A 15,325-nucleotide genomic window follows, 5' to 3' on the forward strand; every position below is an offset into this window, starting at 1 on the left:
TATAACAATAAATAAATATAAATGATAAATTATCTAAATGCCATGTTTGTTTAAACAAAAATCTGGATAATATTAAAAAAATAAATGAAATTAAATATTATTAAAAGTGTTTTTAACTCATTAAAAGACTAAAAATATTTATATTTGTACAAAAACACTACACTACACTTTATTTTATTATATTTATTACTATGTTTTGTTTTAGCAAATTGATCAAGTGCGTTGAGCTCCTTGATACGGAATGTAGTATATTTACATGGGTGCACTGATCTTATTATTGGATGTCTAGAAATTGTATAAAACAATGTCAAAATGTTTTTACACGTGTATTGCAAAGAGAACTTGGTATAGTTACTACTTCATTAAGGGTATACATAAAAGTATACAAAAATTTATGCTTATATACGTGCCAACAAAATTATAAAAATTGTTTGATTTGTTGTGCAAATTTATATTTTGTTTCCTATCAAACGGAAACTGCACTCAATAAACCTATTGACATTTAAATTACATTAATTCTAAGATCATCTTTATTGCAAATAATTAGACAAAAAATTAAAAGGGCATGATATCTGATTTTGCTCAAAGTCTTGTAAAAATCGTGTCATTAATGAGATCATATTATTTTAGTATAATAAATGTAATAATCAATAGATATACTAATAAATTAGCATTTCATAGATATACTTTAATTTCAATGTCATATCATAGTTAATTTACTATATACATAATCCTATTCAATAATATAAAAAAATTATTTTTCACCCAGCGCTGACTACACTACTTGAAAATATTATTTAATTCTAATTACCTATACTCAAATGATGAGGTAATTAAATAAATCTTTATTTGCATTTTGAAGAAATTTATTGATATTCGTTACTTAAGAGTACTTCATGTCTGTTATAGTAAAAACGTGGAAGATGTTATATTTTCAATAAGAAAATATAATAAAATTATACAATAACAATATTTAAGAAAAGTGTGAAATAAAAATTTCAGAAGCAAACCACACTATGAGAATTTCTGCCCGATGATGTGCGTTTGCAGACTGGCGTCGGCGTCTGCCCGGTTGTCATGACGACGGGCGCCGTTTGGAGAAATCGACTCCAATAAAGGGGCTAAAAACTCGAAATATTACTAGAGTTCCATTAGACAAAAAGTACGTCTGTTTTTAAAAACTATTATATTAAATTTTCATATCACCAATTCTAATATATCACTAGGTTTATTTTTAAGACACATTTTTCTCTATATTTGTTATTATTTTTATTTCTCTTAGAATACTGCTCGTAAAAACTGCAACATTAAATTATTGAAATTCTGTTTATTGTAGTAACTATATTTAAAGGGTCGAGAATTTTAAATAAAACGATTTTTTTATATTAAGTTAACTACTCCAGCATATGTATATAAGAAGATTTTTTAAAATTTATATTATTTTCAGTGATCTAGCTATTTGATCCTGATAATCCTCTTCTGTTTTCTTTTTCCGCGAAACATTAAACACATTTTTCAAAACTGTCCTTTTCGATGCGATACCCACAATTTCTCAATTTCCACTAGAATGATTTACTTGATATTTTTGCAGAGTCTTCTTCACAGGATTCTCATCTACATGAACTACACTCATCTCCAAATTCCGATTTTTACTATTTTTAAACAATTCGAGAATATCGAAAAAAGTTTTCAGACAGTCGCTATTTTTTGTAAAAAAATCACTTGCTTGTAGTTCATACAGTTGCAACGTTATTCTAGATTAACCTATTAACCGGGCGTGTGTTGTCTCTATAATTTCATATTTTATTCATACCAAATAAATGAAAAACTATAAAATATATATTGATTATTAATATTTTTGAAGTACAAACAAAAAGCACAAAACAAGTACAAGTTTAATAGTCGATCAAAAATATACGCCTCATCCGCACGTAATTGGTCTATTTGACGGCAGAACTGGCCCATTAATATGTATAACGTTTCTGTGGGTGAACTTAAAAGCATGAATGTTATTGTTATAAGTAATTTGCATTAATAGAAAAATCTTCCTGTATGCAAAAATCATTTCCATAAAAATGTAAAAATTCAACAATTTATTTTTAACGAATTGCTTAATTTCCGCGTGCGGCCTTCCGCAAAATATTGAAATTTATATCAAATATTCAGCAATAAAAAAGCAAACGTAATATGTTTTTGTGTTGATTAGCATTATGTAAATCGATCTGCACTTCAATTACATTAGCAGAAATATTTATGAGTCATTAAATGTAAACATCATCTTTTAAATTCAGTGCGCATACACGTTCCTAGGAAACTTTGTACTGATACCGAAGAATGACTCGCGCATTAAAAGATTCCACAACGATAATCGCAAAGATAAAATATTTCAAATAATTATAATGTGTTTCTAAATACATAAAAATATTAATTATTAAATTTATGCATGAGAAGAATATATATATAATATGAAGCACGATTAATATAGTCTTAAATCTAATATTTGAATAACATTCTATAACATTAAGTTTTTTATATTTTATAATTTGATGTAAATTTGTGTCAATTGTGATAATTAGAGCGCTTGCTTCAGCTGACAAGCACTCCATTACGAAGCTCTTATCAAAGAATTACATATTATTTTATTATTAGATTTCATTTCAACAATAAGACTGATGATATAAATGTATAAAATAGATTAGAAGTCTGTACAATGTAGTATTTCATGCATGTATTATTGTTTCATTAATTTTATCATTTTATCTTTTATTATATCAACAATGTAATTATACCATTTGCATTCTTTAAATGCCATCAATGAAAATCAATTTTTTAAACCAATTTAATTAACGACACACAAGATGATATATAACAAACGTTTTGAAAACCAAAGTATGAAAATAGAACAGTATAAGTGTCCAAATTTAAACTATAAAACATGTGGTAAATATCTACAATGTAAATATATAAAATGTATGTTTTATTGGCTAAATGCTGACAAAAAAACTCAAATACAACTTATATACTTTATTAATAAACATTTATAAAATTAGAAAACATAAGCTAATTATGTTAAAGCTAGAATTTAAAGGTACATAAATACAGTAAAGCTTCGGAACGTTAAACGTGCATCGAAAAATACACAGCACTTACAAATTTGTTTTTTTAATATATTTTTTCGCTTAAGACTAGAATTGTACACCAACATCTTATAGTAAAGAAAATTTTTAACTAACCTGCTAGGTTCTTGTAAAGTAAATGGCAGTATTACATATTTTATAGTTTTATTGATTAGTAATAAGAAAGCTAATATAAAACAATAAGGTACAATAAATTTTCTTTCCATACACAACAATTTTGACACATGACAAAATAAGTAATTTATGTTTAAAAAAAAGTCTTAGAGAAAAAATAAAAATGAAACTACCGGCAGTCAATTAAATTCTCATATGATAAAACTGAAAATGGAGTATTAACGTGTATAAATATTTGCGTTATTGTCTCTGAAAAACTATAAAAATATATTTTATATTATCTTACTTTAAAATCTTACTCTTATTTATTAGGTACATGATATAAATTAAATTTCTTAATACAAAATGAGAATTGTGTACACTAAAACTGAATATACAGAGGTATTTTCATTTATAGTATATCAAACTCGGCAATAAGTTATTGCGGCAGTAGAAATTCCGAATCCAAAATCATCACATAATATTATTTTTCATTTCAGAAATCATATCGAAATCTATTATAAAACATAAAAGCTGTATCCAAAAAGACTGAATTTATACATATCTGAATCTATAACAAAAAATCTTAAGTAATTACTTGTAAAAGTATATAAATAATATAACAAAGAAAATTATATAAACTATTTTATAAAATAATCATTCTAATACATAGACGAAGCTGTCATTGATAAAATTAAATATAAAAATGTAGAAGACTTAAAATGTAATTAAACACAAGTTGCCAAATTATCAAAATAAATAAATAAAATTTAGGATCAAATTCATATGTATTCCCAAAGAATTCTAGAATGTAGGTAATTATATCAAGAATACGACTATACATTTTCTCTTTTCTCCTATTTATACATATTCTCCTGTTATTATCTTAGATAGGGAGTTAAAGATAATAACATAAATAGAAAAATTTGGCTTTATTTGTTTGAAAGAGCTAATAAAAATTGAAAATTCTTATAAACTGCTCCTAGAGTTACAATTGAAATGAGTAAATTTGATATTAAATCTTCCATTGGTTGTCCAAAGGTGCAGATATATTGATATGAAACTGACAATATAAATTTAAAATCATTACACAAAATAAAAACATTTAGAAATTGATTGCATGATTTTTTCTGCAAAAAAGATTTAGATTCATCACAAAACTTATTTTTCAGAAATAATTCTCTAACTAAAGCGCAATAAAGAAAAAAATAACTTATCGCCTTTTTCTTTTCAGTAATTAACCTCGAAGACTGTTGCCGATGTCAGCAATAAGGACGGCTGCCGTAATGATGGCGAAAGAACCGCAAGCAAGACCCTTGTCCCTATAATCTCCCTTAATATAATTATCGTATTGGTCAATGTACAGGCCTCCACAGGCAACATACAAAACGACGGCGAGACCTATAAAGTACCACTCGAGGTGGCGGTCCATCTGATACCTCTGATAACGACCTGAATAAAACGCGAAATAAATTTTTATTTGCATGCTCATACGCACTTCATTCAATTTCTTGCATGCACATAAGTATTACATAAATCTGTATAACATATATACATATATGAACATAAATATATGTACTACATACATACACACACATATATGAGTGTGTTAAATATAGTCAATTTTAATATTTAAATAAATGAATAAAATCTTGATAAAAGACAAACGACAAATACTTAATGGCAAAGATTTTAAAGAATTTTTACCATACGTTTTGATATATAATTTATATATCATCATCTGAGAAAAAATCAGAATCAGTATACCAAAATATCAAATTCTGACTTTGACACATTCCAAACATAAATTATTAATTTTAATAAGAAATACTCACCGCCAGCTAAGCCGATGAGAATAATAATATATATAATATATATAATAATAATAATAATATATAATTTATATATCATCATCTGAGAAAAAATCAGAATCAGTATACCAAAATATCAAATTCTGACTTTGACACATTCCAAACATAAATTATTAATTTTAATAAGAAATACTCACCGCCAGCTAAGCCGATGAGAATAATAATATATATAATATATATAATAATAATAATAATATATAATTTATATATCATCATCTGAGAAAAAATCAGAATCAGTATACCAAAATATCAAATTCTGACTTTGACACATTCCAAACATAAATTATGAATTTTAATAAGAAATACTCACCGCCAGCTAAGCCGATGAGAATAATTATGTAGCCAATAAAAGTGCCAGTGGCCAAACGATTGGCATGCAAGTCGCTAAGTCCGCTGTAGCAGTGAAGGCCAAGGCAAATGGAAGCCAACACCTTTATAAGGAATAGAATAATCGGTTATTAAAAGAAATAACCCAATACAATAAGCCTTCAAATGTATATTAAAACCTTTGTGCATATGCTCATACATAAACACAAGCATATACGAGGTCTGTTCAAAAAGTACCCGGAATTTTCGTTTTTTCAAAAAAATATTTATTTATTCGTCTACATTAATGTGGTCCCCTTCAAAGTAGTCCCCCCCAGATATAATACACTTATGCCAGCGTTTTTTCCAATTTTCGAAGCACCCTTGATATTCATTTTTTGATATGTCCTTGAGCACTCTCAGCGATTTTCTTCAATCGAGGAAAACCGCCGTCCTTTCATGGGTCTCTTCAACTTTGGGAATAGGAAAAAGTCACACGGAGCCATATCTGGTGAATTTTTGCACTTTGCAACACTTTATTTCATTTTTTACGCAAAATTTAATACAAATTCTTTGACTTTTCAATTCTTCCATTGTAAAAATCGCCGAGCTCAGAAAAACACGTCGAACCTTAGCGACTACCACAGACAAAGTAAACAGTGAATATAGCTGAAAATTTCATCATACTTTAGGGGCATGTATACCAACACAATAAAAAAAAAATTTTGACAATCAGACACTCCAGACCCGCGAAATTTAATTATTAGTAATTCCGGGTACTTTTTGAACACACCTCGTATATAAAGTGTAAGGTTTTTTTTCAGATAGTGAAAGATATACGATGAAGTGTTTTTAAATTATCCAAAGATTTGAAAAAAATTAAGAAAATAGTCTCTATTAGAATACATTACATATCTTAATAGTCTCTATCAGCATATATTTCAAATCTTGGTTTGAACCATCTTCAGTGCATACAAACAATTAAAATAATGGGAAGCGCTATTTAATATATACAATAATTATAAAACTAAACAAAAATTTAATATCAAATTAAAATAAATCAAAAAGACTTGTAAGAGTACAGTTTTGTGATCATACCATTTTGAAATCATTGAATACAATCATTGATCGTAATTTTTTTTATTTTATGACTAGTGCTTCACATTAATTTGTGCTTCATTTTCATGTTTTGTTTGAATTATTTGTATGCACTGAAGATGGGTCAACAAAGGCTAAAAAATTATGCAATTCTAAAAAAGAATTATATAAAAATTAAATTAATTTTATTTTTAAAACCCAATTTACATGATTTTATTTTTTTTAAAACGAATATAGGTGAATTTCTTCTGTATGAAAACTATATGAATGCCATTCACACACAACGTAATATACCAACGTAGATAAGATAAGATTACAATTTTACAATAAAATAGTGGAAACGTAGTAGGTCAATACTCGCAATGAATGTTGTACAATCAATAATATAATATTACTGAAAATATATATTATTTTATTTATTGTAATTTTCTATTCTTGTATAATGATTAAAAACTTTTACTAAGTTTTATGTTTTCACCGGAAAATCCGATTTGCTAATTTTTCTCGAGGATTTAAGTTAATCTGGTTCGTTTGACAAAAAATTAGAAACAGTTTATATATGAGTGATTGAATGGATATGTAAGCTAAAATTTGCCCTTTAGTTTTTAACTCCAAAAACGACTGCACCGATTTCAAAAATTTAAATGCCATTTGCCATTTGATGAAACTCGAAAAAAATCTAGTAGATCAGTTTTCCAAGACTAGCCAAACCATTTCTTCATAATCAGCAGAAAGTTGCTTAAATTTTAGTTCTGATTTTGGAAATTCAAAACTGTTCCAAATATATCAGTTGGAATCAGTTTAGTTTTTGATGAACATCGACCAGACCTTTATAAATAACTAACTTAACTTTACGAATAACTTCTCTATTAATGAAAATTTGTCATTTATTGTATTTTAATGGAATAATACATTACAATTGGAAATAATACATTGCAATGTGAAACTACACTATTATAAGCAAACTTACATTATTATGAAAATTAACTTAATATTAAATAAAAAGAACATCACAGTTGTTGTGACATTTTTAAGCAATTTTGCTTGTTATAAAATAATAAAAAAATAATTCTTATATTTAAAAATCGACCCATATTTTTTTAGTTGAAACTGATATTATTCTATACAGAATTCATTTCAAGCATTTGTAAAGTATGAATCATAAATTAAAATATAATTCTGCCTTCGCACGTTCGAATAATGATGTCATAAAAATGAACTGATAATTATTTTTAATTAACTCCATTACTACATGTAAAATTAGTCAGAATTGCAAACACCATAAATTTAACACAAATGGCTTTGAAACATATTTTATAAAATTATATTTGTTGTAAATGAAAAAATTACATATGCATCCAAAAATTATAAAATAATATCTACTAAAATTATTTAGAGCTTTCCTTAATTCCGTAAATCGCTGGAAAAAAACTTTATTAGCAATATATTTTAGTTAGAACAAATGTGACTGTGGTAGTAGACTCATCACCAGTAAAAAAAACTAAACATGTTCAGGCCAATAATCAAGAAAGAAACTGCTACTGGCTAAATTGTATAATCAATAGAAAATATCAATAACAAATAGCCTCTATATTATTGAAGAGAAAAAAAGCACAGAAATATTTAAAACTAATATATTTATTATAAAAATTCATATATTACGCGCGAAAACACAGTACATGCACAGAACTCTAACAACACCCTATAAAGACACCAATAACAATAATATAAAATACCTAATAAACATAATAAAATCTCAACAGAAAACATTGAAAATGTCTTAGGTTTATGAACCTATCATGGTTCATGCAACAAAACAGTATAACGTGTACACTATTTTTTTGTTATCTACTTTATTCTGCGATCTGTTTATAATGAAATAATAAGCAGAAACCGCTAACAAGATACATTAAAAATATAATATTTATTAGAGAGTAGATACACCCAACAACGTATCAAATAGGAATAGTGAAGACTATAAATGAGAAAATAAACTTAATCAGAAAACTATAAAGATAAACACCCTTATTGAGTAAGCTTAGACAAAGCCCATTGAGTACTCTACAAAGTCTACCCAAGCCGCCTCAATGGCAATTCTTTCTCATTATTTTCTTGAAATCATTATAAATTACTATTATTATTGTTGTTATTATTATAATCATTTTTATTACTTTCCCGTAGGGTAAGTTATAGTAATCGAAAAAAATAAAAATAAAAATTTGTATATATCTTTATGTTTATTAATTAAAAAACCATTCGATTCGTATTAGTGGAGAGACGTGCTGATTACTATGAAGTTAAATTCTGGGAAATGATCATTAGACATATGCACATCAAATTATCATATATTTTATAGAGATTATGACAAGGACAAATTTTATTCGCATTTATATCGGTTCCGTTCCGTTAGACTGCCACGCAGCGCTTACGCGCTTCGTCTTTAAACCAGATACGCAGTGCGATTGCTTAGAAGATCTTTCAAATTATTTCAAAATTCTCAAAAATATACTTCTTTCAAAGTTTTCAAAAAATTTTAATTTTCAATGAGAGAACTTATAGCAATTTACCTGAAGGCGATGTCATTCTTATTATTATTGCTGAATATACTTTCTCATTTTTATTATTTTTTCTTCTTCCATTTTTCTTTGGTTTTAAATAAATAAAAAGCGTTTTAATTTATTATGTACATTTTAATATAATATAAGATTTTTTATTTGTAACACAAAATGAAATAAAAAATATGTTAATGACTCACGACCGAGTTTAAATTTAACCGTCACACTTTGTTTTAATAATGCAAACAAATTCAAACGATTACTAATTTCTCAACGATTTCAACACACGAAATCCGTTGTTTACAAATTCAGACCGGTTTCTTTGCCATACATAAGATGTGCATAACTTTAATGGGTACGAAGGGCACTTTCTAAAATAAAAATTCGCACGCGTTTATTAACAAAAAATTAACTGAGGTCACATATAAAAACGTAAATATTTGAGAATGTTGGACATTTTGTTATCAAATGATTACATATTAATAGTAATTGTGAATGATATATGTGTATGGTACTATATGATTGATATCACATATCATATACCATTGATATATATGTATATATATACAGTGGCGTCGGAACCGTGTGGGCTAGGTGGGCTTGAGCCTCTCAAAATATTATATGGTCTACAATGCCAAAAAATAAAAAAGAGCTAACACTGACTGTCTAAAAAAACGAGCCCTTCCATCAAAAATTTGCTTCCGACGCCACACCGACTTTCCGGGTGGTCCTTAATATGGACATTATCGAATTTCCTTGCTCCCAAGGGCTCAAATGGTTCCAAATTGATAAAAAACAAATCTCTGAAAGTTTCAGCTCTTAATATTAACTTTTAGATAGTGCGCAATTCAATCAAACTTTGTATGGAAATACCATGGACAAAATTTTGAAAATTAAAAAAAAATAATTTTAAGTTAACTTAGCGACAAATTAAAAGTGAAAATTCGTGTATTTTTTTTATTGAAAATTCGACGCTCTGCAAAATTTTTGAAAATTTTTGAAAATTTTTTTATGCTATTTCCATACAAATTTTTGATTGAATTGCGCTCTATCTAAAAGACAGTATTAAATTAAATATTAATTAAGTATTAAATTAAATATGATTCTTATGAAAAATAGAGTCTGCACTAATAAAATAATTGTAACACGATCATATAAATTCATATCAAATTAGATATTTATATTAAAGCGATGAGTTAGAGATTTAATTTTATAACGGATTAAATAAAAATAACACAAAATCCATGACCTTAATAATAACGTTAAATGGTTAGTTATGAAAATTCTTTAACATCAAATTTATGGTTAGCTCTATGATAATATTATAATTTTGTTCATAGTAAATGTAATTTCTTAATTAAATAGAAATTCAATATTGAAATAATACGGAATTTTTTGTGTATTATTTTATACGGTTTAATATAAAAATTAGGTGAGGGTATAAATTTGGGAAGCTTCGAAACTGTTATATTTTATGTTCTGACGGTTAACAACTTAAGATCATTTTCAGAAATTGAAAACAATTATTTATTATTATATAAAGGTCAATCTGTTGAATAATACCGACTTCTTAAGCAATAACTACCCACTAAAAACACATCTTACATGCTACAACACCTGTGGAACCGTCACGAAAAATTACTACGCATGTTTATATTTATTAGCATATGTAAATATGAATACATGTATATAATTAAAATCAAGAAAAAAAATCTTTTTCAAGAAAAATCTAAATTTACAAAATATTTTTTTTTTTCAATTTTTGTTTTAACATTTGCCTATAAGAAAGTAAAGTTGCAGCAATTTGACTTCAGATTCGATGCCAAACATCACTAGTTTGAGTAAAAATATCCACAAAAAACAATAATGTTGCCATTCATAGATGTGCTATATCGTGTTAACTAGGTTATTATGATACCCGGTGCTACCTATCATCGAATATTTCAGACGCAGCGCTAGCTATAAACACTTAATTTTCCGGCGACGACTGGCCTTGTGAAATCATATAAAACGTGCTTCGTATACAACGTTTTAAATTGAATGAGGCAAACGCTTATGTCATTTCTATATTCAGTATACTTGAGCTTAAATTTCACTGCTCTCTTTAAAACATAACAGTGGGAGAATTCAGTGGAAAACTAGTAGTGCATGGCCAAATTACGGAAATTACGGAAAACTTTGAGATTTTTTTAAAACTTTGAAAAAAATTAATATTTGAGATTTTGTTAAAAAAAAATGACTTTTTTGAATTTTTTTTTTGTTTTTCATTTTTTTTTTTAATTTTGACTTTTTTTAAAGCAATCGCGCTGCATACCCCTTTTAGAGACGAAATATCGGAGCACGTGAGCGCCGCGTAGTAGTCTACTTTTTTAACTTTTTTTTCATTGAATTACAGTTGTTCATTTCGTTCGATACAAGTAAAATGTGTTTTCAATCATTCAAATCGGACGCTCCGTTTTTCAAAAACTGAATTACCATTTTTGGCACTTTTTGTCTATTTTTTTTGTTTATCTTCAAACCCGCCTCGGCCACAAACTAATAAGTAAACGGCTTATCGTGAATAGGAATCAATTTTTGTTTGAATAATTCAATCCGTGTTCTCGAAATCATCGACAAAAAATTGTATCCCCACACAAGCATACACACACACATTCATCCATCTTCTACAAGGGTATGCCAAAATATTCAGAAGATTTTGAAACAAAGATGAAAAAAATCAATAGTAGTACAAATTTAAGCAGAAAATGAAGAGCTGGTCAAAACCTATTTTAATTCAATTAGAAAAACGATAACATGCTGCCATTTTGATCTTAAGTAATGTGATAGAGATAGAATGTATTATCACAAATTCATTTCATAATAGTGGGTATATAATTTCATTATATACTATTATATATATTTTTGATTCGTGCACGCAAAACTAAAATTTTTCCGTCATAAATCGCATTTTTTTGATATTCTAGAATTTTTTGAAAATAGTAAACATCAGAATTTGGGGTTAAGCGTAGTTCATATTAAAAAAAGTCTATAAGCAGACTGTATAAAATTTTTAAATAAATAAAGTTGAGAAATCGTGGGTATCGTATCCAAAAAGTTTCGAGAAAAACGCGTTTAAAGTTTTCTGAGGAAGGAAAGAGAAGAGAATTTTCATGATGAAACATCAGTTATATCTCTGAAAATAATTTTAGTTTTGGGACATCCTCTTGTACACAAATTCTTGAATAGTTAAATAATGCAAAAAAATCAAGACCAGAATACCACTTTTAATTTTCAAAATTCAAATGAAACAATATAATGCAGCATCAACATTGAAGATATTAATACATAAATTCACTGGATTATCTATTAATTCCATATTACACATATATGAAAAATACAACATAACAATATTTGTTTTGAAGAAAAAAACACAGACTAAGATTAAGATTTCTAAACATGTGGGACCACGAAATTGAGTAAGAATTTATGACATCATACGAATGACCTCACACACCCACTGTAAACAAATGAACACAGCCTATACTACGATTTATGTTAATTCAATTCTGGCGTCATTAATCTAGCATTACCTAATGCATTTACTAATGCAATCATCGAATACTAGATGTGAAAGCATATTTTAAAATGCGAGATTATTTTCAATATTTTTATTGCTAAATAATTATTTAATCTAAATAATGAAGAATGGATAAGTATATAATATCACCGAGGGTGAAATATTCTTAATTGTCATAATTTAACTTCAAATACAAAATATAGTAGCAAAAATATAGTTATGTACTAGCCGTTTATAATCAACATGTAATATTTTGAGAAACATTTCATCATCTTCGCATATAGACTCACTCACAATATTTACACCAAGAGTATTCGAGTTCCAAAATAAAACTTTATTCGATTTTCATTCCCTCTTGTCAGTATGACAAACTGAATCAAAATGTTTCATGAAAATGAAATGCATTTATTTGTTCTTACAATGAAAATAAATTTGAAACGGCATCTCAAATATTAAATTATTTTGTTCATCCATAAACATCGTGCAACCAGAAATGTTTAGATAATTATTATAAAAATAAAATTTACCAGCTCCGCTATTTTAAAAATAAGCTGCTTTTCCATTGCCATTGCACCAAAATTAATTCACTAAAGTTTCACAAAAATAACGTGCTTTTCGTTTGACAATTCGGGAACTTTTGATTTGTTTCAACGGCAGTCGTAAGAACATAAATGGAAACGAGCGAAGCCGAGCTTGAGCGTCATCGAACGAGCATGTACATAATACCATTGTATTTATTTCCGAGAAAATTGAAAATTCGTAAACGAGTGCTTTATAATGCATGATATAATATCTATTTTATGAAATACTTAACATTTGAAATAACTCCACAATTAATCACATTTTAAATTGAAATGTTATCTCGATCTTTATTATTTCAATAACGATACACGATATTAGTAATAGTTATATACTTTTAGGGGGCGTCCATTAATCACGTGAGGTTTTTAGGGGGAGGGGGGGTTTGCCAAAAAATCACGAAATATCACGTGGGGGAGAAGGGGTCTAGCAATATATCACGTGTATTTATGTTATTTACTATTTTTTATAAAAAGTTCATACATTTTCAAAAAAAAATTAAATTTTACAAATTTTTCACGTTACTAAAAATACACGTGATGTTTGCTGGAAGAGGGGGGGTAAATTTGAATATCACGAAGTATCACCAAGGGGGAGGGAGGGTCTAAAAATCCTTAAAAACTCGCTCACGTGATTAATGGACGCCTCCTTAAGAATTACAAGTTTCTTCATATACAATATAAATAGGGGCACTTTTTTTGATCAGCCATAATTTTGTTAATTTACCATCAGTTAACTGGGAGAAAAGTAAATTAAATTGTAATTTGAACATTTGTCTACTATATTACTGTCTTTATATATAATAGTAAACAAATGTTCAAATTACAATTTAATTTACTATATATACAATGGATTGCAATCCATTCAATCAATTATAGTAACCTTCACCCTGATTTTAGCCCGGTCAATTTAAACCTAAAATCAGGGTGAAGGTTACTATAATTCATAATGGGCTGTAACTTGGCAAAATTGTTTAAAATAAAATTATAAAAGAAATCTCAAAAATCCTCATCGATCCGATGCGAGCAAAAAAAATGAAACAAGGTCAAAGGTCAAAAAATGACCCTTTTGCGATTTTTAGCTAAATGGTCAGTTTTATCGCAAAATTACCTGATGCAATATTGTATACAATATAAACTGAACTTGTATACAATACAAACAAGGAACTGCTTGAACTCGAACTGAACCATTTTTTTGTTTTTTTAACCCAGGAAAAGCTTATACTCAAAGTGAAGAAGAAGAAAAAAAAAAGAAGAAGAAGAAGGAGAAAATCAAGAAAAACAATACGAAAAAGATGTAGAAACATTAGAAAATTATGACTCCCAGGAATAAATTTAGTTGCTTTTTTATAATTATACCGCCTTTATTTTTACCAACCCAAATTCACAAATTTTGCAAGCGTTACAAAAACAAACAAAATCACAACAGTTCCCTGAAATAGGCCTACTGGGAAAACCACGTAAAGAAACGAGCTAAGCACACTATACCTCGTAGGTGGCGTTTAAACGTACTTTTCAAAGTGATATATCTTTAAAACGGTGCGGCTCTGAGCAAAAAAAAGTATTGATGCATTTTTTGTAGATAATTGTATGCTCTACAATATTGTCTCAAGTAATTTTGCGATAAAACAGACCATTTAGCTAAAAATTGCAAAAGGGTCATTTTTTACCCTTGACCTTGTGCAATTTTTTGTAGCTCGCATCGGATCAATGAGGACTTTTGAGATTTCTTTTAAAATTGTATTTTAAACAATTTTGTCAAGTTACAGTTCATTATAAATTATAGTAACCTTGAATGCGTTAATTGACCGGGCTATTTCTCTTTCGTATTTTGTTTTAGTTAAGTTTGATTTTTTTATCTGTTTAATCTTTATCCGAAAAGGACAACCCAGCCTATCCAACGCACACTTTTAAAATCAAAATTATCATGATTCAGCTAAATTATCTAATTGTAAGCAAATCGTTGGTAAATAACTATACTAATGTTCAACTTACAGCAAAATAACAAAAAAACTAATCATTAAGTATATTGTCAATATTATTATATTGTCTAGGTAAGTAATCTATCTGTATACATACAATGAACAGTTATTATTAAAAGAAATCAAACGAAGAAACTTTTTTTAATTCT

At 27.5% G+C, this 15,325-nt stretch overlaps 1 protein-coding gene across 1 annotated transcript; it reads right to left on the reverse strand.

Moving 5' to 3' along the window:
- Positions 1 to 3,879: 3,879 nt before the first annotated feature.
- Positions 3,880 to 13,258, reverse strand: LOC113377012. The gene is made up of 3 exons (XM_026617171.1): positions 13,144 to 13,258; positions 5,412 to 5,532; positions 3,880 to 4,682 (listed from the first exon to the last, which is right to left on the reverse strand). Exons 1-3 carry the CDS (start codon positions 13,183 to 13,185, stop codon positions 4,468 to 4,470), a joined length of 378 nt encoding a protein of 125 aa, XP_026472956.1. The 5' UTR covers positions 13,186 to 13,258; the 3' UTR covers positions 3,880 to 4,467.
- Positions 13,259 to 15,325: the final 2,067 nt, after the last annotated feature.

Source organism: Ctenocephalides felis, unplaced genomic scaffold (assembly GCF_003426905.1).
Source record: "Ctenocephalides felis isolate EL2017-DRISC unplaced genomic scaffold, ASM342690v1 CF-g0.4_SCAFFOLD_01886, whole genome shotgun sequence".
In the NCBI taxonomy this organism is placed as follows: Eukaryota; Metazoa; Arthropoda; class Insecta; order Siphonaptera; family Pulicidae; genus Ctenocephalides; species Ctenocephalides felis.

Bases quoted from the DNA above. Each gene is read 5' to 3' on its own strand.
- LOC113377012 (XM_026617171.1), bottom strand. From the start codon at position 13,185: ATGGCAATGGAAAAGCAGCTTATTTTTAAAATAGCGGAGCTG. The intron at 5,533-13,143 runs GTAAATTTTATT...TTCCTTATAAAG, and splicing joins TTTTTAAAATAGCGGAGCTG to GTGTTGGCTTCCATTTGCCT. The intron at 4,683-5,411 runs GTGAGTATTTCT...CGTTTTATTCAG, and splicing joins TCTCATCGGCTTAGCTGGCG to GTCGTTATCAGAGGTATCAG.